General features: G+C 43.4%; 1 protein-coding gene across 2 annotated transcripts in view; it reads left to right on the forward strand.

Annotated features, from left to right (window-relative positions):
- Nucleotides 1-27,591, forward strand: part of OTOA (otoancorin) — a 97,825-nt gene that overhangs the window by 61,869 nt on the left and 8,365 nt on the right. For both annotated transcript variants that reach the window (XM_023225034.2, XM_023225035.2), the window contains 7 exons: nucleotides 1,923-2,058; nucleotides 3,639-3,829; nucleotides 6,238-6,331; nucleotides 11,668-11,797; nucleotides 16,171-16,358; nucleotides 20,351-20,506; nucleotides 27,359-27,501. In XM_023225034.2, the coding sequence (XP_023080802.2) occupies nucleotides 1,923-2,058; nucleotides 3,639-3,829; nucleotides 6,238-6,331; nucleotides 11,668-11,797; nucleotides 16,171-16,358; nucleotides 20,351-20,506; nucleotides 27,359-27,501 (1,038 nt within the window). The remainder of the gene's footprint in view (nucleotides 1-1,922; nucleotides 2,059-3,638; nucleotides 3,830-6,237; nucleotides 6,332-11,667; nucleotides 11,798-16,170; nucleotides 16,359-20,350; nucleotides 20,507-27,358; nucleotides 27,502-27,591) is intronic.

The following is a 27,591-nucleotide window of genomic DNA, read 5'->3' on the forward strand; positions in this document are numbered from 1 at the left end:
TTATTTCAGTAACCCAGATCTTGGCATGGCATTTCTTCCACTCATTCATGTCTCAGCTCAAATGGAACTGCCTTAGAAGGGGCTCGTTTGATTATCCCCATTGTCATTCTCTTTTACAGAGCCATTTTATTTTCTTCCTTACGTTAATTAATTAATTCATTCATTTTTGAGACAGAGTCTCCCTCTCTCACCCAGGCTGGAGGGCAGTGGTGTAATCTTGGCTCATTGCAACCTCTGCCAACTGAGTTCAAGAGATTCTCCTACCTCAGCCTCCCCAGTAGCTGGGATTACAGGTGTGTGCCACCACACCTGGCTAATTTTTGTATTTCTTGGTAGAGACAGGGTTTCACCGTGATGTCCAGGCTGGTCTCAGACTCCTGACCTCAGGTGATCTGCTTGCCTTGGCCTCCCAAGTGCTGGGATTACAGGCGTGAGCCACTGTGCCTGCCTTCTTCCTTACATTTATTAATAGCTGAAATGACCTGTTTTATTCATTGGTTTCTGTGTTTCTTCTCTCTACTAGAATTAAGCACCATGAATGCAGGACCACTTGTGTCTTGTTCATTGTTATATTTGGTGCCTAGAATAGTGCCTGGCTTACTGTAGATGTTTTGTAGATATTTGCTGGATGAATGAAGAAATAAATTAACCAGTGGTACTGGGAATGGAGAAGTAAGAATAGATTTTTGTTGTTGTTTTGAGACAGGGTCTCATTCTGTCACCCAGCTTGGAGTGCAGTGGTGCGATCTCAGCTCACTGCAACCTCTGCCTCCCAGGTTCAAGTGATACTTCCACTTCAGCCTCTGGAGTAGTTGAAACCCCAGGTACATGCCACCATGCCCAGCTAATTTTTTGTATTTTTGGTAGAGATAGGATTTCACCATGTTGCTCAGGTTGGTCTCAAACTCCTGATCTCAGGTGATCCACCCACCTTGGCCTCCCAAAGTGCTGGGATTATAGGTGTGAGCTACCGCACCCAGCCAGAAGTAAGAACAGATTGGGATAATACTAAGGAGATAGCAATAACAGGCTTGGGACAAAGAAAAAAAGGAGTGTGGGATAGCACAGAGGTGGAAGAACATGTTTGGGGGAAGATGTTGAATCTGGTTTTGGAACAGTCGAGTGGTGGGGTTGAGTAGGCCGGATGGGTTTCATGCAGCTTTTCTCAACTTTTATTATTGCCTTCCAAAGGAGAAAATTTTAATTTCTCCTGAATGAAGGAAATTATACACTGAGGAAAAATATTCTCAGTAGGAATGAGTTTCGGTGGGTCACAGATCATTGTCATAACAGTCTTTTTTATCCCCCATCCAAACCAGTTTCTCCTTTTTGAGGGTGACCTTGACCCGTTGAGAATACATGGTCAAGAGCTGAAGGATCAAGAGCTGAAGGCAGAGTTCTGGACTAGAGATGACAGAATTTCTCTTTCCACTCTTTTTCTTATCTTTCTTTCTCATTTTCTACTTATTCTCTCTCCTCTTTGTCTCTTTTTTCATCTACTTTTTCCTTTCTTTTTCATCTCCCCTCAACCAGTCCATCAATCAACATATTTATTTATGGAGAACCCATTATCTGATCAATGCTCTGGGGCATAGAAGAGGAGCATGATGGGAAGTTTGTTCCCACCCATAGAAGAGGGTCATGATGGGAAATTTGCTCCCACCCATAGAATAGAGCATCATGGGAAGTTTGTTGCCCATTCATAGAAGAGGAGCATGATGGGAAGTTTGTTCCCACCCACAGAAGAGGAGCATGATGGATGGGAGACTTGCGACCTGCTTCAGGGAGCCAAAGCATCACTGGGGAGAACAAACATTTAAAGAACGTCTTTGGGATGAGCTCTTGGGCATGTGGACCCTGATTTTAGGGTTCAACAGGAGCAGCCACGTGTTCCTCCTCTTGTTCTCCACATCCCTCTCCAGGGCCCGCTACCTGGCTTCTGTCCCAGCCTCCCAGTGTGTGCCCTTTCTGATCAGCCTGGGGAAGAGCTGGTTGGATTCCTTGGTTTTAGATTCCTACAAAAAGACTTCAGTCCTCAGGAAAGTACAGCAGTGCCTGGTAAGAAAACTCTTCCTGGGTGTCCCCTCCCTCTAGGTGTCTGTGGCCATCTTGGGGAGCCCTGTGAGGGATCTGGCTGGGATCTTGAGCCTGCTCTGATGGCCAGAAGTCTGACTTGTGGGTCTTGAAGCTTACTCTAAAGCTACTGGTTGGAACAATCTTGGCCATTGGTTCTGGAGACTTCTGCTCCAGGGTCCAAAGGAGGGGAGGCTACTCTGGAGGAATGGAAAGAGCACAGTACCCAGAGACTGGGTGCCAGTGATTGGTTATGTGGCTTTGGGTGAATCACCTTTTCTCCCTGAGCCTCAGTCTTCTCATCTGTAAGGTGGGGGTAATAGCACATCCCCCATGAGTATTTTTTGTTTTTGGGGGGCAGAGTCTCACTCTGTCACCCAGGCTGGAGTGCAGTGGCATGATCTCAGCTCACTGCAACCTCTGCCTGCCAGGTTTGAGTGATTCTCCTGCCTCAGCCTCCCAAGTAGCTGGGAATACAGGTGTGTACCACTATACCCGGCTATTTTTGGTATTTTCAGTAGAGACAGGGTTTCACCATGTTGGCCAGGATTGTCTCAAACTCCTGACATCAGGTGATCCACTCCACCTCGGCCTCCCAAAGTATTGGGATTACAGATATGAGCCACCGTACCCAGCTTCCTCCTAGGGTATTGAGAGCATGACATGGGCAATGTATTATTTAATGTAAAGGCTCAAAGGCCAGACTGTCTGGGTGTGAATCCTAGTCTTGCCACTAGCTGGCAGTTTCTTTTTCTTTAAAAAATGGATAATAGTAGTACTTACTTCTTATAGTTACTTTGAAGATGACTAGATTGAGACCCGTAGATACTCAGGACAGTGCACATAGGAAACACACAATAAATGTCAACAATTTTTGTCATTTTGCAAAAGTGCAAAAGAGCTTTGAAGGCTTTCAAGTGGCACACAGACTTTGAAGTGCTGTTTTCATTGTTGTGGTGCTAATAGTATAATGGTAGTTGGACTCTGGAATATTCTCAGAGCAGTAACAATGACAGTAGTGCTCAATTACTGAGTGCTCCTGGTGTGCCAAGCCAGGGTTTTCCAGATTTCTGAGGCCTGCATCCCTGGGGAAGATCAGGTCCCCTTCCATCTCTAGGAATCCATGGCAGGTAGACAATTCAGATCCTGGAATCTTTAAGAAGTTTGGGATTGGAATCTTTTTTTTTTTTTTTTTTTCTTTTTTGAGACAGAGTTTTCCTCTGTCACCCAGGCTGGAGTGCAATGGCATGATCATCTCGGCTCACTGCAACCTCCACCTCCCGGGTTCAAGTGATTCTTGTGCCTCAGCCTCCTGACTAGCTGGGACTACAGCCATGTGCCACGACGCCAGGCCAATTTTTGTATTTTTAGTATAGATGGGGATTCACCGTGTTGGCCAGCCTGATTTCGAACCCCTGGCCTCAAATGATCTGCCTGCCTCGGCCTCCTAGAGTGCTGGGATTATAGGCGTCAGCCACAGTGCCCACCTCACAGGATGTATTTCTAATGGCTCATGATCTTATGCTCTGCTGGAACTGCCCATTGGCTCCACTTTTTGGGTTCAGGACAACTCCATTGCCGATGAGTACACTGTGGACATCATGGGGAACCTGCTGTGTCACTTGCCAGCAGCCATCATCGACAGGGGAATCTCCCCCAGGGCCTGGGCGACTGCTCTACACGGCCTCAGAGACTGCCCAGACCTCAACCCCGAGCAAAAGGCTGCAGTGAGGCTCAAGCTCCTGGGACAGTACGGGTGAGGAGTGGCCGGGCTTGGCTTTTGGGGCTGTGGTATGCTCTATAGAGGGACACTCAACCTTGGCTCTCCTGCCCTGCAAACGGAGTTTCTGGCTTAGGATGAGATAAAATTCTTAGGCTTATTTTGGAAATGTGACCTTTCTTCTTTTGGCTTCAGATTTTTTTTTTTTTTTTTGAGATGGAGTCTCACTCTATGGCCAGGCTGGAGTGCAGTGGTGCAACCTTGGCTCACTGCAACCTCTGACTCCCTGGTTCGAGCGATTCTCCTGCCTCAGCCTCCTGAGTAGCTGGGATTATAGGCATGTACCACCACGCGCAGCTAATTTTTGTATTTTTAGGAGAGACAGGATTTCACCACATTGGCCAGGATGGTCTCGATCTCCTGACCTCGTGATCCACCCGCCTCGGCCTCCCAAAGTTCTGGGATTACAGGCATGAGCCACCATGCCCGGCCTTGGCTTCAGATTTGCTGTAAAATGGAATCAGTAGTAGCTTCCCTACAAATCTCAAAGAGTTGTTACTTACACAGCTTGGCATATGAAGGGGAAATTTGGAAAACATGGCCCTAAAGCAGTGGTATTATTATTAGTTTAAAGACTATATATATATATATTTTGAGATGGGGTCTTGCTCTGTCACCCAGGCTGGAGTGCTGTGGCACAGTAATGGCTCACTGCAGCCTCAACCTCCTTGGCTCAGGTGATCCTCTCACCTCAGCTTTCCAAGTAGCTGGGACCACAGGTACACATCACTGTACTCAGCTAATTTTTGTATTTTTTTTAAGGGATGGAATTTCATCATGTTGCCTAGGTGAGTCTCGAACTCCTGGGCTCAAGGGATTCACCCACCTAAGCCTCCCACAGTGTTGGGATTATAGGTATGAGCCACCATGCCTGACCCTACAGTCTATTTTTAAGACTAGTTTTAGGTTCTCAGAAAAATGGACAGGATAGAGATTTCTCATATCCCTCTGACTCCATACACGCATAAGCTCCCTGTGATCAATATCCCCCACCAAAGTTGTACGTTTATTAGAACTGATGAACCTATGTTGACATTATTGTCATTGGATTCTCATTGTCACCTGAAGTCTGTATTTTACATTAGGGTTCACTCTTGGTGCTTTACGTTCTATGGGTTCAGACAAGTATATAATAACATGTATTCACCATTATAGTATCATTTGGAGTATTTTCGCTGCCCTAAAAATCCTTCTGGGCTTTGCCTGTTCATTCCTCCATCATTCCTAATTCCTGGCAACCACTGATACTTTTGCCTTTTCTAGAATATCATATATTTGGAATCATACAGCAGATAGCCTTTTCAGATAGACTTCTTTCACTTAGTAATATGTACTTAAGTTTTCTCCAGGTCTTTTTTTGGCTTGATAGCTCATTCCTTTTTAGTGCTGAATAATATTTCATTGTCTTCATGAACCACAGCTTATTTAGCCCTTCACCTACGGAAGGACATTTGTTTGCTTCCAAATTTTGGCAATTATGGATAAAGCTGCTATAAACATCCATATACAGGTTTTCATGTAGACATAAGTTTTCAACTCCTTTGCGTAAATACCAAAGAGTGTGTTTGCTGGGTTATATGGCAAAAACATGTTTGCTTTTGTAAGAAACCACCGAAGTTCTTCCAAAGTGGCTGTATGATTTTGCATTCCCACCAGCTGTCACTGCTAATTGGGCAGACCTCCTTTAGAGATGTCACCAAAGATAGTGACAGCTCTTCACTGTAGGCATTTATGATCTACGTAAGAATAACAGTGGATTCTGGGTCAGTGCTTGTATTTTATCCTGCCAAGTTCAAGAGAAAGTTTTTTCTTATTCTAGGAGAAGACTGTTATGGTAAATTAAAAGGAAGAAATATATAATTACTCTTCTCTCGGGGAGGAGGAGGAAGGAAACACTGTGATGTAAATGGCAGAAATTCAATAATTTAATTCAAACTAAAGAGAATGAGAATGTATTGAATTCAGGAATGGAATGGAATGGGAAACTCCACTGGTGGTCTTCAGGCGTGGCTGAATCCAGTGTCTCAAATGACATCATCAGGAATACGTTCCTCCCATCCCTCAACTCTGTGTTCCTTGGTGTGGTCTTTAATTTTTCCACTTGGTAATATGAATGTCCTCCAATATCCTCTTTACAGCCAGAGATACCAGAGAAAGGAGAGCTTCTCTGAGAGTTCCATCAAAATTCCCAGGGATGACTCTGATTGGTCAGCCTGTATTACATGCCAATTTTCTTGGTCAAGGAAGTGGGACCATGTGATTGACAGTTTCTCTGAGTATAAGACAATCTGTTCCTGAAAGACAAGAGTGTTGGGGGAAAAGGCAACAGATGTCCACCACAGCATGTTTTTTTTTTCACTTTACTGGTTATTATCTCTTTTTAGACTTCCTCAGCACTGGACAGCCGAGACCACGAAGGACTTGGGACCCTTTCTAGTACTTTTCTCAGGAGATGAATTAAGCTCTATAGCCACAAAGGTAATGTTGTGCTCCAGCTTAAGAAGGCTGAAGGAGTTTGAAGGGGAGAGAAAATATGGTCAGCTATACTGCTGTCTAAGCTTCTGAAAGCTTCCTCCCTGCCTCAAAGGGCTAAGATGTTTCCAGCTCCATTCCAGGATGTGCAAGGTTCTGGAAAAGGGAGTGAGGCCACAGCTAAATGAACTCAGGCCCTTTTGTGTGGCCCCCCAGGCAGATGTGTGCAGACGGGCATCACGTAGCTACCACTCTGCTATTAGTGTGCATCTCACACCCACATCTGTTCTGGCTCTCACATTGGCTGGTGCCCTAGGCACATGCACATATATGTCCAGTGTATGCAATCACATATGCAGACACATTTAATCCAATAACAAGTCTTTATTGATATTACATTTGGGCATGACACTTTTCTTGGAGTAAGGCTCCAGAAGTTAGATAGTCTAGGTCAAGGGACATGCAAAATAAGCATTAATTAGTCATTTTTGCTGCATAACAAAGCCACACAATCTCAAGGGCATAGAACAATTTGCATATGTTTCTTGCTGCCTGATCTGTGGGTCACTGGAGCAGCCCTGCTCTATAAGGCTGTATTTGGAGCCCAGCCTCTAGAACTTGTTCTTACCATGAAGGTATGAAACTACCAAAAAGAGAAGGGATAAGTACAATTCTCCTTAAGTCCTAGGCTGGAAATTGACACGCTGTCACTTCTGCCACACTCCAAAGGCCAAAGTGAGTTACATGACCAAGACCAACTTTGATGGGGCAGGAAGGAGTTTCCTTCCATGGAGGTGGAGGGTAGGAAAGGAGTGAATGTTTGCTGAACAACAATCAGATTCCCCACAAAGCACATACACACACTCACATACCTGCACATGCAGGCGCAAGGTGCACATAGTCACACATACTCAGCAGCGCCTGAACACACAGAACATCACCTGGGATCACACATGTGCAGCACACATTCTGAAATTTAGTCACAGTAAAATCATATTCTGGATGTCCAAATATATGGTTACAAGCAGTTGATGCCCAAATGTTTATTTTTATTTTATTATTTTATTTTATTTTGAAATGGAGTCTCCCTCTGTTGCACAGGTTGGAGGGTAGTGATGCAATCTCGGCTCACTGCAACCTCCGCCTCCCAGGTTCAAGTGATTCTCCTGCCTCAGCCTCCCGAGTAGCTGGGATTACAGGCGCCTGCCACTATGCCCAGCTAATTTATATATTTTTAGTAGCTATGGGGTTTCACCATATTGGCCAGACTGGTCTTGAACTCCTGATCTCAAGTGATCTGCCTGCCTTGACCTCCCAAGTGCTAGGATTATAGGTGTGAGCCACCTTGCCTGGCCCTGATACACAAATGTTATATATCCATCTATTTTTTTCCTTCCTTGCTTTTTCTATGTTTAGATGTTTATTATTTTCCATAAGTTATTGGGATACAGGTGGTACTTGGTTACAGGAGTAAGTTATTTAGTGGTGATTTGTAAGATTTTGGTGCACCTATCACCCGAGCAGTATACACTGCACCATATTTGTAGTCTTTTATCCCTTGTCCCCCACAATCTTCCATCCAAGTCCCCAAAGTCCATTGCATCATTCTTATGCCTTTGGGTCCTCATAGTTTAGCTCCCACATATCAGTGAGAACATACATATGTCTATCTAATCTTAAAAAAATCAACTTCTGAAGTTGAAAAAGTCTTGTATCAACACTGTGAAATATCAAAAACACAGTGTAGAATTAAAAAAAAAAACCCAGGTTGCAAAAGTATATCTATAGTAGGATATGAAGTAAATAAATAAATACTAGCTGAATTAATTTAAAGCATATGTAAACCAAGTTTATATGTAAGAGAAGTGTAAAAGTGAATGCCAAATTCAGAGTGACAGTTACTTCTGGGGAAGGAGGAAGGCAAAGAGTGAAGGAGGGACTTATTATTTATATTGTGATGTTTTATTTCTTAAGCTGGGTTGTGAGGACATGGGTGTTTTGTTGTATTATTCTGTATACTCTTTTTTAAAATACTGGAAATGTTTAATAAAACAAGTAATACATGCTCGTGGTTAACAAATCCCAATTGCACTAAAGGTAATAGGATGAGAAGCAAGTCTCCCTCCCACTCCAGACTTGTAGTTCCCTAGCTTCCCTCTTCAGAGGCAGTTGCTGTCCCCAATCTCTTCTGCATCCTTTCAGAAAAATCCTGACTACCTATATAACATGTTTTATATAGGTGTAAAAAAAAAAAAAAAATATATATATATATATATAACAAGCCAACATGGTGAAACCCTGTCTCTACTAAAAACACAAGAGCATATATACACTCTTCTTTAAAAAATACAAAATGGAAAATACCATTCACTCCACTATGCACATTGCTTTCTAAAAGTTAACTGTCTTAGAGCAGTTGCTTTCCGCCTTAGCTGCACATTAGAATCACCTGGGGAGATTCCAAGATGGACCAGTCCATGGTATCCAGCCCAGACCAACTAGTCAGAATCTGTAGGAGCTGGTGCTGGGTGTCCCAGGTGATTCTTACATACAGTCAGGGTGAGAACTGCTGGCCTAGACTGTGACTCTAATTCTGAAGATGAGTCTAGAAAGGGGAGCTACATAGGCTGAGAGGCTTTCTCTCTGGGTGAGCTGGGACCCAGAGAGGCATAGCTGTAGGGCTTGATGAATTCTCTGGGCCCATGGACAGGCCTCCTAATAATATCCCAAGTCTTGACAAAGTGTATTCGTTCTAGATGAGAAATGGCACTTTCTCCAAGGTAACCCAAAGTCCCCTAAGTCCCCTCATTGCTAGTCTCCATCCAGGATGTTGAGACAACCCTTCTTCACCTCCTTTTCATGATAAATGGTGTTAGGCAATTCTTTTTTTCTTTTTTGAGACAGAGTCTAGCTCTGTTGCCCAGGCTGGAGTGCAGTGGCACGATCTCAGCTCACTGCAATCTCCGCCTCCTGGGTTCAAGTGATTCTCCTGCCTCAGCCTCCTGAGTAGCTGGGATTACAGGCATACACCACCATGCCCCATGAATTTTTATATTTTTTGTAGAAACAGGGTTTCACCATGTTGGCCAGGCTGGTCTTGAACCCTTGACCTCAGGTGATCTGTCCGCTTGGGCCTCCCAAAGTGCTAGGATTACAGGTGTGAGCCACTGCACCTGACCTGTGTTAGGCAATTCTTGCATTGCTGTAAAGAAATACCTGAGACTGGGTAATTTATAAAGAAAAGAGGTTTACATGGAATACTATGTGGCTCTAAAAAAGAATGGGATCGTGTTCTTTGCAGGGACATGGATGGAGCTGGAGATCATCATCCTTAGCAAACTAATGCAGGAACAGAAAACCAAATACCACGTGTTCTCACTTATAAGTGGGAGCTAAATGATGAGAACACATTGTCACACAGAATGGAACAGCAGATACTGGGGCCTATTGGAGAGTGAAGGGTGGGTGGAGGGAGAAGATCAGCAAGAATAACTAATGGGTACTAGGCTTAATACCTGGGTGATTAAATAATTTGTACAACAAGCCTCCATGACACAAGCTTACCTATATAACAAACCTGCCATGTATCTCTGAACTTAAAATAAAAGTTAAATTTAAAAAAAAATAAAAATAAAAAGGGCCAGGTGCAGTGGCTCATGCCTGTAATTCCAGCACTTTGGGAGACCGAGGTGGGTGGAACGAGGTCAGGAGATCGAGACTATCCTGGCTAACATGGTGAAACCCCATCTCTACTAAAAAATACAAAAAATTAGCCGGGTGTGGTGGTGGGTGCCTGTGGTCCCAGTTACTCGGGAGGCTGAGGCAGGAAAATGGTGTGAACCCTGGAGGCGGAGCTTACAGTTACCCTAGATTGCACCCTGCACTCCAGCCTGGGTGACAGAGTGAGACTCCATCTCAAAAAACAAAAAACAAACACCGCCAGGCACAGTGGCTCACATCTGTAATCCCAGCAGTTCGCGAGGCCAAGGTGGGTGAATCACTTGAGGCCAGGAGTTTGAGACCAGCCAGGCCAAGATAGTGAAACCCTGTCTATAGTAAATATAAAAAAAAATTAGCCTGGCTTGGTGCTGCATGCCTGTAATCCCAGCTACTCAGGAGGCTGAGGCACGAGAATTACTTGAGCCTGGGAGGTGGAGGTTGCAGTGAGTGGAGATCCCACCACTGTACACCAGCTTGAGTGACAGAGCGAGACTCTTGTCTGAAAAAAAAAAAAAAAAAAAGACAAGAAAAGAGAAAAGAGGATTGATTGGCTCATGGCTCTGCAGACTGTATAGGAAGCATGATGCTGGCATCTGCCCAGCTTTTGGGAAGGCCTCAGGAAACTTACAATCATGGCGGAAGGCGAAGGGGGAGCAGGCACGTCTTACTTGGCCCCCGCAGGAGCAAGATAGTGATGGGGGAGGTGCTACATGCATTTAAACAACAAGATCTCGAGAGAACACTCTCATTGTGAGGACAGTACCAAGGGGATTGATTGTACTTAACTATTCATGAAAAATCTGCCCCCATGATCCAATCACCTCTCACTGGGCCCCACCTCCACTACTGGGGGATTACATTTCAATATGAGATTTGGGTGGGGTACACATCCAAAGTATATCAAACATAAAGTTTAGTAAAAACTTTGAAATAGCACCAAACCAAAAAAGGGGTAGGTACACATACATGTTTTTTTTGAGACAAGATTTTACTCCCATCGCCAGGCTGGAGTGCAGTGGCACGCTCTCGACTCACTACAACCTCCGCCTCCTGGGCCCAAGTGATCCTTCTGCCTCAGTCCCCTAAGTAGCTGGGATGACAGGTGCATGCCACCACGCCTGGCTAATTTTTGTATTTTTAATAGAGATGGGGTTTCACCATGTTGGCCAGGCCAGTCTTGAGCTCCTGACCTCAAGTGATTTGCCCACCTCAACCTCCCAAAATGCTGGGATTACAGATGTAAGCCACCACACCTGGCCTAGCCTACATTTATTGTCGATATTATCAGATTGCTCTGCTAATAGTGCACAATTTGACAGTCCCACAGAAAAATGAATGTGCCCAACATTAAGTATTAGCACTTTATTTTATTTTTGACTATCTGGTGAAAAGTGATGTATTTATGTTTTTTAGCCCTTATTGGATTTTTATTGAGGTTGAGTATCATTTTATAGGATTCTTTATAGAGACCACATTAGTGGGACTAGGGATTAGATTTATATGAGAAGTTGCTATAACAAAGAATGAAGGCAGTAAGTAATGTGACAGTTTCAATTCTGATTTCAATCTGTATTTAAGGGGCTTTAATTATTATTCATCTTCTTTCATCTTCTCTCACACAGTTTCCTGAGATCCTTCTACAAGCAGCTTCCAAGATGGCCAGGACCTTGCCCCCTAAAGAATTCCTCTGGGCTGTCTTTGAATCTGTTCGGAACAGCAGTGACAAGATCCCCAGCTCTGACTCTATGCCTGGTGAGTGTTTCCAGGGTATCCGAGCCGCTGCTGGGGTGGCAGTGTTTTGGGCAGGGTCTCTGACATCAAGAGGCCTCCTTATGCAGGGAACTGGATGAAATGGCTGCAAAGCAATAGAATGACAAAATCTACAGGCAAAGAACTACATTTTTGGGTCAGGCGCGGTTGCTCAAGCCTGTAATCCTAGCACTTTGTGAGGTTGAGGCAGGCAGATCACTTGAGGTCAGGAGATCGAGACCAGCCTGGCCAACATGGCGAAACCCTGTCTCTACTGAAAACACAAAAATTAGCCAGGCGTAATGGTGTGTGCCTGTAGTCCCAGGTACTCTGGAGGCTGAGGCACAAGGATTGCTTGAACCCAGGAGGTGAAATTTGCAGTGAGCTGAGATGGTACCGCTGCACTCCAGCCTGGGTGACAGCAAGACTCTGTCTCAAAACAAAACAAAACAAAAAAGTTACACTTTTGTAAAGTAACCTGGAATCATGTCCCATACTCCATACCCAGGCTAGTGGGTTTAATGAGTGAATACGTGTAACAAACATTTCAGTAGGATTGACTTAAAGGACCAACATGGATTAGTGGTTTAACATTGCAGTGACAGGGCTGAGCTGTCTAGATTTCTCTCCTGAGTCTGCCACTTACTGGCTGTGTGGTTTTGGGTAAGCTCTTTAACCTCTGTGTGCCTCAGTTTTCATCCTCTATCAAATGGGGACAATGAAAGTCTCTACCTCACTGGGTTATTGTGAGAATTAATGGGTTTAAGCCCAGAAACATGTTTATAAGAATGTCTGGCACGTAGCAGATCCTTAATAAGTGTTAGATATTTTTAAAATTTGATTTGTAAAAAAATTTTTGAGGTGGAGTCTCACTGTGTCACCCAGGCTGGAGTACAGTGGCATGATCTCGGCCCACTGCAACCTCCGCCTCCCAGATTCCAGCAACTATCCTGCCTCAGCCTCCTGACTAGCTGGGATTATGGGCATGTGCCACTACACCTGGCTAGGTTTTGCATTATTAGTAAAGGTGGGGTTTCACCATGTTGGCGAGGCTGGTCTTGAACTCTGGCCTCAGGTGATCCACCTGCCTTGGCCTCCCGAAGTGCTGGGATTACAGGCATGAGCCACTGCGCCTGGCCTAAAATTTGACTTTATAGAGGCAGGGCCTTGCTTTGTCACCCAGGCTGGAATGCAGTGGTGCAATCATGGCTCACTACAGCCTCGACCTCCTGGACTCAAGAGATCCTCCCACCTCAGCTTCACAAGTTAGCTGGGACTATAGGCATGCATCACCACATCTGGATAATGTTTTATTTTTTGTAGAGATAGGATCTTGCTATGTTTCCCAGGCTGATGTTGAACACTGAGACTCAAGTGATCATCCTGCCTTGGTCTCCCATAGTGCTGGGATTATAGATGTGAGCCACCATGCCTGTCCAAGTGTTAGATATTTTATTATCATTACCATGCACCTACTAAGTGCAGACGGGGGCCAGGCATGAGGAGACAAAGTTAATCAGATCCAATGGTGGTAGTAGTTGACAGTCAGTGCTTGCTTTCATCCACCCAAAAAATATTATTTAATCACTAATTATGTGAACAAAGAGCTTATTTTCAAATGGAGTGTAGCAAGACAATAAATTCCATACATAAGTGAAATATATGGTATATCATATGAAAAGTGCCAAGAAGGAAAATAAAGCAAGGGAACGGGCTATGAGTGTTGGGAGGGGGACTGTCATGTGAAAAGAGAACCATGAAGGAATGTCTCATTGAGAATGTGACATTTGAATGAAGACCCAAGGGACAGTGGGCCATGTGAATATTTTCAATTAGAGTCTTTTAGGCAGAGAGTGCGACAGGATCACTCCTGTGAGTGGGAGGTAGGGGCCAGTGTGTTTGGAGGGGAGTGAGAGACAAGGCCAGCCATGTAGGGACTGATAAAGGAAACCCTAATGACTTTGGCTTTTACTCTGGGTGGAGGCATCTTGTAACATCGAGCAAAGAAGTGTCACAATTGGATTTATGTGTACCTTGGGTGATTATCCCTCCATGCATTATATTGTTCTCCTGTTTTGTTTTTCTTGGTGAATGTGGGGATTTTATTGGGTAATGGAGGTGGCTCTCAGTGGGATGGATGGGGAGCTAGAAAGGGGATGGAGTGGGAAGATGATCTTCCCCTGGAGTTTGGCTGTCCTGTGGCCAATGTCCTCTCCAACTGTCCCCAGCCAAACTCTTCTTGGTATTCAGACGCTTCTTCTTTTCTCTCCTTCTCTGCCATGCTGCTCTTCTGCTCCTCTTCTCTTTATTCATCTGCTCATCTGCTTATATGCTCATGGAGCCTGGGGTTTGGGGTTTATATGGGTACAGGATAGTGGGATGTGGCAGGCCAAAAGGTAACACTTGGATGTGAAAACAGGAATGCCTATTCCCATTTAGGGCTGCAGATTTCCAGCCTTGGGTGTTCTCTTGTTTTTTAAATGAAGGAAACTGGGGCTTAGGAGACTAAGGGACTTGTCCAAAGTCACAGAGTTAGTAAATGGCAGTGTTTGGATTTGTACCCAAAGCTGATGGTGAGCACCACTGACTCCCACTGCCTTCAAGATCTAGCAGTCCATGTCATCATATTGCAGAGCTCTTACTGTGTGCATGTGGTACACAAAAGTAAGGCTTTCCACACTCAGGGGAAGGAAGCTCTGGTATCAGTGCACAGTTTATGAGTGTTCTTTAGTTGGTTCTGGGTATCAATTGCTGCTATGCTTAAGTGATTAATGAATTAGCAGAATTACTGCTTGGTTTTATATTAGTTTGTGTGTGTGTGTGTGTGTGTGTGTGTGTGTGTTCATTCACCCACAGATACTTGCTGAATGCCTACTGTGTTCCAGGCTCTATTCTAATCCCTGGACAGACACGGTGATAAGACCAAGTCCCTGATGTACTAGTCAACCATTCTGCTCTCTCTAGTTCTGTGCTACCACTGATGTTGTTTTCACTAGAGAGTGGGGTGGGGGTTGGCCTAGGGAGGGATGGATCTTTAGTCCCTTCCAAGTGGCTTATGATAAAGATGTTTGAGGACCACAACTGGCATCTTTGATCTGGTCTACTTTTGCCTCTTGATTGGAATGCAGTGAATTTCCATTGAAGGTGCAATGAGAAGAGAGAGGCCATCGGGCTTGGGAAATGCCCTGGCCTTGGGTGAGTTTGGTGCATCTGTCAGCATCAGTGGTGGTCTGCTGCTAAGACAAGAAATCCATGGTTGCTCTTAAGGATCCTAGAGTTTTCTCCCAGGTTGGGCACATTGGAGCCAGCAAAGACAATATCTCATTTGCATGTTGGTTGGTAACTGGTTTGAGTAGGTAAGGTCCATGTTATTCAAAGACCGAAATGGCTGTTTTTCCTTTTGCCAAGGGAAGTGCAAAGGGCTCATTTTTCTTTTCTCTTGGGATGGGAAATCCACAACCCCCACTATGATTTTCATGGACAGCACCTCATCTTCCTAATTTTTATTTTTTATTTTATTTTGACATAGGGTCTCACTGTTACCCAGGCTGGAGAGTAGTGGTATGATCACGGCTCACTGTAGCCTTGACCTCCCAGGCTCAGGTGATCCTCCCACCTCAGCCTCCTGGGTAGCTGGGACTACAGGCATGTGCCATCATACCCAGCTAATATTTTGCAGTTTTTTTAGAGGTGAGGTCTTGCCATGTTGCCCAGGCTGGTCTTGAACTCCTGGGCTCAAGTGATCCTTCTGCCTTGGCCTCCCAAAGTGCTGGGATTGAAGACATGAGCCACCATGCAGCCCATCTTCCCATTTTTATAGGAAGGCTCCTTCATAATTTTGGAACCTTTATGCTGGGTTGCAAACTTAAAGGCATAGGGGGTGAGGTAGGCAACAGAAATTGTGTATTGAGTGCTTACTGTATGCATGGCACTGTTCTAAGTGCTTTATAATAACACATTTAGTTTTCACAACCATCCTATGAGGTGATTTTATTTCCATTTTATAGACAAGAAAACTGAAATACAGAGAGGTTAAATAGCCTTGGATTTGAATCGAAAGTCGGGACTGTTCACCACCAGCTCTTACTGCCCTCAAGGAATTTGTAGTTTAATTGTAATGTTGCACTGCTCCTAGTTTGTGCATGTGGATGTGCAAAAAGCTGACATTTCCATGACTTTGTTACCCAATAATTGGCAAGAAATGGCAGAAGTAGGATTCAGTCTAGTCCCTGGGCTCCTGCTCTCCACTTTTACTTTCTAGTCCCTTCCATGCATAAATCTGACTGGTGAAGAATGTTACTCATTTCAATACACAGACTAACATTTCCTGAAATTCTCTTTCCTCGTCTCCTTCCCTGCATCTTCCCTTTCTTCAGGTTGCCATGGAGTCGCGGCCCCCTCTTCCGATGACATCTTCAAGTTGGCCGAAGCCAACGCCTGCTGGGCCCTGGAGGACCTGCGGTGCATGGAGGAAGACACATTCATCAGGACTGTGGAACTGCTGGGAGCTGTCCAGGGTTTCAGCCAGCCTCAGCTGATGACCCTGAAGGAGAAAGCAATACAGGTGAAGCCCACCTCAGGGAGGAAATGTTAAACAGAGGAAAAAAGAAAAACACCAAAACCAGTTCAGGATTTCTGCACATCGAGCCCTCCTCAAGGAGTTTTCACATATATCATCTTGAAATTTTACTGCATCAGCTCAGTGATATTGTGATCTCCTTATCTGAGAAAGGAGGAAATTTCCAGTTCCTCCCTCTTAGGACTGTGGCAGAGAATGGGATGAGATGTGTATTGGCATCTAGCAGATGCTCAGTGAATAAAGTTCTGTGGATGTCCCAATGCCTCTGACCAAGGCGGTTTCCAAGAATTAGCCCTCTTATTCCTTCACATGGAGAGCCCCAGCTGCTGCTCATAGCAGGTTTTCTCAGAATCTGTTGCAAATTTGTCTGAAAATATAACAGAAAGGAGTAAAAAGAGGACTGGAAGTAGTTTTCCATCTTTAACAAGGTTCTTTGTTGGCTGGGTGCAGTGGCTTACTCCTGTAATCCCAACAATTTGGGAGGCCGAGGCGGGCGGATCACGGGAGGTCAGGAGTTCGAGACCTGGCTGGCCAACATGGCAAAACTCCGTCTCTACTCAAAACACAAAAATTATCCGGGCGTGGTGGCATGGGCCTGTAGTTCCAGCTACTCGGGAGGCTGAGGCAGGAGAATTGCTTGAACCCAGGAGGTGGAGGTTGCAGTGAGCCAAGATTGCGCCAGTGTACTCTAGCCTGGGCATCAGAGCTGAGGCTTTGTCTCAAAAACAAAATAAAAGGAGGCTGGGCACAGTGGCTCATGCCTGTAATCCCAGCACTTTGGGAGGCAGATTACGAGGTCAAGAGATCGAGACCAGCCTGGCCAACAAGGTGAAACCCCATCTCTACTCAACATACAAACAATTAGCTGGGCGTGGTGGCAAGGACCTGTAGTTCCAGCTACTTGGGAGGCTGAGGCAGGAGAATTGCTTGAACCTGGGAGGCGGAGGTTTTAGTGAGCCGAGATTGCGTCACTACACTCTAGCCTGGTGACAGAGCGAGACTCCAACTCAGATAAATAAATAAAAAGAAAAAGGTCGCTTTGGGCCTGTTTTAGCTTTTTTTTCTTTTCTTTTTTTCTTTTAAGACAGAGTCTTGCTCTGTCGCCCAGGCTGGAGTGCAGCAGTGCGATCTCTGGTTCACTGCAAACTGCCTCCCGGGTTCAAGTGATTCTTGTGTCTCAGCCATATGAGTAGCTGGGACTACAGGCACAAGCCACCACGCCTGGCTAATAATTGTATTTTAGCAGAGATGGGGTTTGTTTGGCCAGGCTTGTCTCGAACCCCTAGCCTCAAGTGATCTGCTCACCTTGGCCTCCCACAGTGCTGGGATTACAGGCATGAGCCACTGCACTCAAGCCCATTTTAGCTCTTTACATGGTTGTAGAATATCTAGTTACCCTCAAGGGTTAAACAATTCAATTTCTTAAAATTATAAATATAACTGTATTTGCGTATTATATGAGTACTTCAAGTTTATTGTAGAAAAGTCGGAAAATAATAAAGAAGAAAATCAGTGATAATCTTTTACTTACTGTTGATATTTTGATAAGCATTGATCAACAGATAAGCACTGTTGATATTTTGGTATATTCATTTGAAGCTTACCAGACTCCAAAACTATGTATATAAAAATATTATTTTGTATATTTCATACACATATCTCATGTTCTACAAAAATGATATTACACTTACCTACTATTCAATAACTTGCTTTCTGCACCCAACAGTACAGACTGCATATTTTTTCATATCCAAAATGTAAATCTATGTCAGTATTTTATTTATTTATTTATTTTTTGAGATGGAGTTTTGTTCTTGTTGCCCAGGCTGGAGTACAATGGTGTGGTCTCAGCTCATTGCAACTTCCACCTCCCAGGTTCAAGCAATTCTCCTGCCTCATCCTCCCAAGTAGCTGGGATTACAGGCACCTGCCACCACGCCCGGCTAATTTTTGTTTTTTTGTTATTTTTTTTAGTAGAGATGGGGTTTCACAATGTTGACTAGGCTGGTCTTGAACTCCTGACCTCAAGGCCTGCCTTGGCATCCCAAAGTGTTGGGATTACAGGCATGAGCCACCGTGCCCAGTGTATATCAGTGTTTTAAATAGCTTTGTAATACAATTAGCCTTCCATATCAATGGATTCCACATCTGCAGATTCAACCAACCTCAGATAGAATGTATTTAGAAAAAACACTCCAAATAACAATATAACAATAAAAAAACACATAAAAATACAGTAGCACTTTTGACATACCATTTTGTACATATTTACATAGCACTTACATTGCATCAGGTATTATGAGTAATCTAGAGATGATTTAAAGTATACAGGAGGATGTGCATAGGTTATATGCAAATACTACACTATTTTATATAAGGGACTTGAATATCCATGGATTTTGGTATCTTCGAGGAGTTCTGGAACCAATCCTCGGTGGAGGTATCCACAGGGGCAACTGCATTTTATTTATGGTTAGTTCTTATTTATTTAGCTAATTGTTAGACTTTCAGGTTACATTTTAAAAAATGACTCAAGGTATACCTTTATACATATATGGTTGGGTTCTTGTCTCATTTACTCAGGCTAAATTCCCAGAGGTAGAATTTCTGGGTCAAAGAATATAAATACTTTAAAAGCTTTTGATACAGATAGCCAAATTGCCCTCTCAACAGCATGTACCAACTTATATTCTCAACTACAACAAATGAGGGTATCTCTTACCTTGTATCTTTCCAGCATCATAAATGATGATAATTCTTTTTACTTCTTGTCTGATTGTTTTTAATGTATATTTCTTTAATTATGACTGAGAATAAACTTTTCCCCATACATTTAATTTTTCTTTTGCGAATTCCTTGTTGATGTCTTCTTTTATTTTTAAAACAAATATAGTTATCTTTTTATTATTGATTTAAAAGAGAGCTTTATATTAAGATTTACCCTGTGTCTTTTAAATTTTTAATTATTTTTTATTAAGGGATAGTTAACAAATACAAATTATATATATTTATGGTATATACATATATACAATATGATGTTTTGATATATGTATACATTGGGGAATGGTTAAAGCAGGCTAATTAACATGTCAATCACCTTTCATACTTGTCAGCTGTCAGTTTTTGTTGTGAGAATATTTAACATCTACTCTCTTCACAATTTTCAAGTATTCAACCCATTATTATCAACTATGGTCACCATGCTGCACAGTAGGTTTCCCTATGTCTGTTTTATTTTCATTTCTTTGAGACAGGGTCTCGCTCTGTCACCCAGGCTGGAGTGCAGTGGCACCATCTTGGCTAACAGCAACTTCTGCAAGCGAGTCTTGTGCCTCAGCCACCCGAGTGGCTGGGATTACAGGTGTGCGCCACCATGCACTGCTAATTTTTTTTTTTTTTTTTTTTTTTTTTTTGTATTTTTAGTAGAGGCAGAGTTTCGTTATGTTGGCCAGGCTGATCTTGAACTCCTGGCCTCATGTGATCTGCATGCCTTGGCCTCCCAAAATGCTGAGATTCCAGGTGTGAGCCACTGCACCTGGCCTCCTTATGTCTGTTTTAGATACTGTCTTTGTCTATTCAGGCTGCTATAACAAAATATCGTAGACTGGTAACTTGCAAACAGAAATTTATTTCTCACAGTTCTGGGGGGTGAGAAATCAAAAATTGAAGCACTGGCAGATCCAATGTTTGGTAAGGGCTTATTTTTCATAGATGGTGCCTTCTCACTGTGTCCTCACATGGTGGAAAGGGGCTAGCTTGTAGCTAGCTCTCTGGGGTCTCTTTTACAAGGGCACTAATCCCAGTTATGAGAGCTCTACCCTTATGACCTAATCATCTCCCAAGGCCCAACCTTCTAATACTATCACATTGGAGATTAGGTTTTAACATATGAATTTTAGGGGGGCACAAACATTCAAATCATGGTAAATACCATCACCAGTGTTCAGTCTATTCTGTTTTCTTTTTTTTGCCTAAAGGTTTGGGACATGCCTTCTTACTGGAGAGAACACCATATTGCCTCCCTAGGGCGCATTGCTCTGGCTCTTAATGAGAGTGAGCTGGAGCAGCTGAACCTCAGTTCCATAGACACTGTGGCTTTTCTAACCCAGCAAATAGAATGGAGCCCGAGACAGGTGGGTGGATGTTTCTGGGTCTTGTAACTATTCCGTATTTATAAGAGCTGCCTTCATATCCTTACTGTTAATTTCATCATCACTGTCATTTTTGAGTCTGTTGCTGTTGACTGATTTTTATCTTAGTTCTGGGTCATATTTTCTTTTGTTGTTTGCAAGCCTAGCAATTTTGATTGGGTGATGAGCATTGTGGATTTTACATTGTTGAGTATTTGATTTAGTTGTATTTCTTTGAAGAGTATTGGGCTTTGTTCTGTCGTACACCTAAGTTACTTTCAAATCAGCTTGATCCTTTTGATGCTTCCTTTTGAGTTTTGTTAGGGCAAGTCCAGAGTGACCTTTATTCTGTGGTTAATTTATTGTCATTACTGTGACATGATTCCTTTGAGGACACTACCTAATGCTCCATGTATTCCAAGACCTCTCTACTCTGGCTGGTGAGAATGTGAACTATTTCCAGCTCCACATGAGCTCTGGAAGTTGCTCAGCCTAATCCTTTCTGATTACTGGTTACTCTTTTCCTGCCTATGTGGAGTTTCACTCTTTGCATGTGCAAATTAGCAGTCAGTACTAGACATCTCTGCAGATTTCTGGAACTCTCTGCAGTTTCCTCCTGTCTAATACTTTGCCCCACAAGTGATAAGTGCCCTGGCCTCTCTCAACTTGGATCTCTGTATCCTCAACTTGGCTGGGCCACTGGGTGTGTTGTGGTTCCTCTTCCTGATCCATGTCCTGGAAACTGCTTTTTGGCAGTAAGTGAGGGTAATTTTAGGGCTCATCTTGTTTTTTTTTCTTCTTCTGGGATTATGATTCTGTGTTGTTCCATATCCGGATGCAGTTGTCTGATATATTTTGTTAAATTTTCTAGTTGTTTATGGTGGGTGAACAATTCCTATGTTAATTAATCCTTCATGGGCTAAAGAAGTTTTCCCCAGAATTTTAATTGTTTTGATTGGGAGAGAAGTTTAGGGTGTCTAATCCATTGCACTGCTGGAAAGAGAAATCTTAGCCCTTCCATGTTATCTTCATTCTTAGGCAGCTCTCTCAGCAGTCATTTTCAGCACTAGGCTTATATACAACCTAATTAACAAGCCCATAAAAATGTGCCACTTCTTTATTAGTTTTTGGAAAAACCCCAGCATTGACTCCACTCTTGGAGTTGCCCACCCCGAGCAACCACTGTGGTCAGGGGTTGACTATGTTGGTTGGCGAGGCCTGCATCAGGGAGTGGAGTCCATCTTATCACCATCTCATGACCACATGAGCCGAGTGGGGAAGGATATGTGCTAGGCTGATTAAGGTCCTCCAAAGGTGTCCATGTCTGAACCCCTAGAAGCTGTGAATATGTTAACTTATGGAGCAAAAGGGACTTTGAAGATGTGATTAAAGATCTTGAGATGGGGAGGTTGTCTTGGATTATTTGGGTGGGCCCAATGTAATCACAAGGGTCCTTTTAAGAAGGAGCAAGGAGGGTCATAGATAGAGAAGGCGACGTGATAATGGAAGCAGAGGGACTAGAAAGAGATCTGAAGGTGCTCTGCTGCTGATTTTGGAGATGGAGGATGGGGCTATGAGCCAAGGAAATGCAGGTGGCCTCTTGAAGCTAGAAAAAGCAAGAAGATGAATTGTTAGATCTCCCAGAAAGAACCTATCCTTCTAGTCCATTTTAGGACGTACAGTCTCCAGAACTATAAGAGAATAAATGTGTATTTTTTAAAGCCACTGTATTTGTGGTAATTTGGTAGAGTAGCAATAGGAAGCTAATAGAGGGTAATTTTCCAAAGAAAAGTGTGGATGCTGAGCAGCCAAAACCAATGAATGTCCCCCTACTCTTATAAGCTTTTTGTAATCATGGTTGCCTTGTTTCATAACTCTGAGTGGCACCATTCAAACAGAATACAGTGTGAGTGGTGCCCCCCTGGAGCTGGGCAACATGCAGATCCTGGCCATGAAGATTACATGAGTTAAATACTTGAAAACATTTTGAACAATGTCTGGTACATAGTATTCAATAAAAATTAGCTGTTTTCATAGTTGATATTGACATCATTGCATTGTCATTATCAATATCATCATATCATTATCATCATCACAGCCCCTTTCTCTGGGTTAGTCTCCTCCTTTGCAAGATGAGAGGGTTAGCCCCAACACTCAGAGGTTCCTTTCAGTCTGATATTCTATCATCCCATGGTTCTTTGACTCTAAAACTGGTTTTGACTAGTTTGAGAAGTGCCACATCACACTGTGCTATTAAAATCATTCTATTTGCAGTCTGGGAGAAACGGAAAAATACATCCAACTTAGAAACTAGGGTATCTCTTTCCCTTCGCACTGATTTTAATTCTCATGGATGGCAGTGAGATTTATCAATATGTTTGAAGAGGATATGAAAACCTAACATTTGCATGTATCATTTGCAGTCAGTTCTTCAATTTTATCTCCCAATCAAACCTTAAATGCATGTTTCTAGATTAATAGTCAGACCTGACGGAACTACATTAACAGATAGTTCAGCTCAAAAACCAATATAAGGAAAATAACTATTATAGAAGCCAGAGGGATGAACAGAGAGATTGAAATCTTAAAGCTATTCATTTTTCAACAGTTAATATTGCCTAAAAGTGTTGGTGTTAATTGTCTTGGAATCATTACATATACGCTGGTCTAGTCACTCAAGGAAATACATTTTAACTTATCACCTTCCAGGCTGAGCTTGCATTTTCCGGGTTTCAGTGGCAAGGACAATTTAATACCACATCTTCAAAGTAATTTTATTTAAATTGTATCTTTGCACTTTCATTTTAAAGTGAGCATGCCTGATAGTTGAGGATCCCAAATTGCTCTGAGTCAACTAGTGAAACCTGATTGTGAAGACTTAATAAGAAAAATTTGAAAGCTAACTTGAATCTCCATCTTTTCTCCACAGCCAAACACCTTTAGTGGCTAAGAGTATAGGCCGTGGATTCAGACTGCCTGGGTTTTGATCCTAGAACCATCATTTTCTTTTTTCTTTCTTTTTTTTTTTTTTTTTTTTTTTCTTTTTTAGATGGAGTTTTGCTCTTGTTGCCCAGGCTGGAGTATAATGGCAAGATCTCCACTCACTGCAACCTCCACCTCCCAGGTTCAAGCCATTCTCCTGCCTCAGCCTCCTGATTAGCTGGGATTACAGGCATGCACCACCACACCCAGCTTATTTTGTATTTTTAGTAGAGACAGGGTTTCTCCATATTGGTCAGGCTGGTCTCAAACTCCCGACCTCAGGTGATCCACTCGCCTTGGCCTCCCAAAGTGCTGGGATTACAGGTGTGAGCCACCGTGCCTGGCCAGAATGATCATTTTCTAGCTATGTGATCTTGGCCTAGTTACTTAACCTCTCCATGCCTCAGTTTGCTCGTCTGCAAACTAGGGATACTATTAATACTTACCTCATAGGGTTATTTAGTAGGATTAGATGAGATAGTATGTGTAAAGTGGTCAAAGTAGTGCCAGCACACAGTATGCACTCAATAAATGTAAGCTATTACCACTTTTGCTATACAGTCCCATTAAGTCAATGACATATAAGTCTAAGCCTGGTGTTACTGAATCCCCCATCCCCATAGTAGCTGTGAGCTTTGTAATCATGGAGGACAACTTGATGAGGACATGACCAGTCCGATTTTCAGAAACATGAGAAGTCTTCCTGAAGCCAGTCTATTACATGAAGGCAGCAAAGTGAAGCATGTCAAAGACTATATATTGCCCATGACTTCTGTAAGTCACTCACTCAGATGTTGTTTCATTCATTCATTCATTCACTCAAGAAGTACTTATTGAACTCCTACTGTGTGGCAGGCATTATGCTAGGTGCTGGGGACTCAATGGTAAACTACCTGGATATGGTCCCTTTCTTTTGGGAGCCTACTTGGTGATACAGACAAATAAGTGAGTAATCAAAGTGAAAAATTTGAAAAATCATGATAAGTGATGCAGAAAATGGACAAGGTACTCATGGGAATAGTGGAACGAAGGGCTGTTTGAGATGAAAGAGTTCAGAGGGCAGTTTTCTCGGAGTAGGTAGCATTTAAACAGACCTGAGGAGTGGGAAGCACCAGCCCATGAAAATGGAATTTCATTGCAACATTTCACAATCTTCCTCAACACTTTCTCTCAACACCTTAATGATTTATATTGTGTGATGAGGATGACTAACATTAAAGGGAGATGGGAGCTGGGCATGGTGGCTCATGCCTGTGATCCCAGCACTTTGGGAGGCTGAGGTGGGTAGATCATTTGAGGTCAGGAGTTTGAGACCAGCATGGCCAAAATGGTGAAACCCTGTCTCTACTAAAAACACAAAAAATTAGTTGGGTGTGGTGGTGGATGCCTGTAATCCCAGCTAGTCAGAGGCATGAGAATTGCTTGAACCCTGGGGGATGGAGGTTGCAGTGAGCCAAGATCATGTCACTGCACTCCAGCCTGGGTGAAAGAGTGAGACTCTGTCAACAACAACAAAAAAAAGACAGAGAGAGAGAGAGAGATGGGGAGATTGACTACAGCCTGTGATTTTCACTTTCAGTTAGAGGTCTGTCCTTGGATGTCTCCTCATCTTTGCCTTGTAAGGTCTCATAATCTCTTTTACTTGCTCTCATGAGCACTGAAGGAACCAGACTTTATTTTGTGAGACAGAGTCTCACTTTGTCACCCAGGCTGGAGTGCAGTGGCGCAATCTTGGATCACTGCAACCTCCACCTCCCAGGCTCAAATAATCCTCCCATCTCAGCCTCCCAAGTAGCTGGGACCACAGGCACGTGCCACCACACCTGGCTAATTTTTGTATTTTTCTGTAGAGACAAGCTTTCACCATGTTGGCCAGGCTGGTCTCAAACGCCTGACCTCAAGTGATCCTCCTGCCTCGGCCTCCCAAAGTGCTGGGATTACATGTGTGAGCCACCGTGTCCAGCCCAGACTTTATTTTATAGCTGATCTTCACAGGATTGGCTTGAATGCTTTCTCAGGTCCTACACAGGTAGATCAAATGAATCAGCACATGTTTAGTTACAAGTTTAGTTACAAGAAAACCCAACACAAACTGGCTTGATCAAATAAAGGGGCTGAGCATGGTGTGTGGTGGCTCATACCTGTAATCCTAGCACTTTGGGAGGTTGAGACGGGCAGATCACTTGAGGTCAGGAGTTTGAGACCAGCCTGGCCAACAGTGAAATTACTTCTCTACTAAAATTACAAAAATTAGCCAGGCGTGTTCACACCTGCCTGTAATCCCAGCTACTTGGGAGGCTGAGGCACGAGAATTGCTTGAACCCAGGAGAGGGAGGTTGCAGAGATCATGCCACTGCAGGCTGGATGACAGAGTAAGACCTTGTCTCAAAAAAAAAAAAAAAAAAAAAAGGGAATTTATTGATTCCCGTAACTGGAAAGTTCAGGGGTAGTGTTCATGTACAGCTGGATCCAGGATCTTCAACACTCTTGGTGGGAATCTGTTTCTTATCATGTTTTTGAACTTTGCTTTTCTTTGAGAGACAGGCTGTATTCCTGCCTGTGGTAGGTTCCAGCAGATCCTTGTGTATATCCTTCTAAGTTCAAGTCCAGAGTAAAGAAAGCTCTTCTCCTAATGCTCCACTCAAAATTTGGTTCTGGTTGACTCTGGTTAAATCACATGTCCAATCCAGAACCAGTGACTGCAGCTAGGCTAAGGTATGAATTGAATTTCATCACTCCTGGAACTTGGTGCAGTTAGCTTTGACTGAACCACACGAAGCAGGAATACAAGAGAGGTAGTTCTCCAGAGGAAGACATGAATGATGAATAGCCACTGCTAGAATTATGGAGACCTATGTATCAGCCCCCTTAAATCAAGGCTTAGTTTAAAATATTTTAACACCAAAGCATTTTGTGTGTTACTCTCTGGAATTGAAGAGTAAACATTGGAATTGAAGGGGTAAACATATTTCTGTAGGACCATAGCGGAAGAAAAAATCATTCTGGCTGAAACGTCATGAAGAAGGTGACATTTGAGTTGACACTGCCCCCGCCCCCCCAAAAAAGGATGGCTGCACTTGGAAGTGCAGAAGGCATTTCAGATGAAAGGACGGGTTTGAACAAAGGCAAAGAGACAGGAAATTATAAGGTTTTGTTGCGAGGTTGTGGAAAGGCCAGGTGTGGTGGCTCATGCCTGTAATCCCAGCACTTTGGGATCTCGAGGTGGGTAGATCACTCGAGGTCAGGAGTTCGAGACCAGCCTGGGCAACGTGGTGAAACACTGTCTCTACAAAAAATACAAAAAGCCAGATGTGGTGATGTGCACCTGTAATTCTAGCTACTTGGGTGGCTGAAACACGAGAATTGCTTGAACCTGGGGAGGCGGAGGTTGCGTGAGCTGAAAGTGTGCCACTGCACTCTAGTCTGGGTGACAGAGCAAGACTCCATCTCCAAAAAAAAGAAAAAAAAAAAAAGAAAAGAAAAAGAAACGTTGTGGAAAAAGATGCTGGAAAAGTTTGGATCTTGATGCAGAAGAAGTTGTATGTCCAAACTGTCTGAAGGTCATAAGAGTGACTGAAGGAACTAAGCAGCAGACACAGACACAGGACACAAGTGCCTTTAATATTGGTGAAGGATATAAGAGATTCATTGCCTGAAGACACCTCCACAGTAGGGGACATGCTCAGTTGAAGTAGCATCTTAAGGACATTAACTTGGATGCAGAGGCCAGGATGGTTTGGGGTGGGGATTCCTGAGGAGTAGGCGGGGAGATCAGTCAGGAGACTACAGCAACAGCCTATTTATCCTCTCAGTCCTGGGGACCTCGATCATTCCTGGAGAGTTTATCTTTTATTTTTACTATTTTCTTTTTAGGCTGAATCCATTTTGCAAGGGTTCCTGGATGATTCAGGATACAATATCCAGGACCTGAAGAGCTTTCATTTGGTAGGACTTGGTGCAACCCTGTGTGCTATAAACATAACTGAAATCCCACTTATAAAGATCTCAGAATTCAGGTAACTAAAATATGAATGTGCAAAATGGCAAATGGGTTAATCCATCCATCCATCCATCCATCCATCCATCCATCCATCCATCCATCCATC

This window comes from Piliocolobus tephrosceles, chromosome 17 (assembly GCF_002776525.5).
Source record: "Piliocolobus tephrosceles isolate RC106 chromosome 17, ASM277652v3, whole genome shotgun sequence".
Taxonomy (NCBI): domain Eukaryota; kingdom Metazoa; phylum Chordata; class Mammalia; order Primates; family Cercopithecidae; genus Piliocolobus; species Piliocolobus tephrosceles.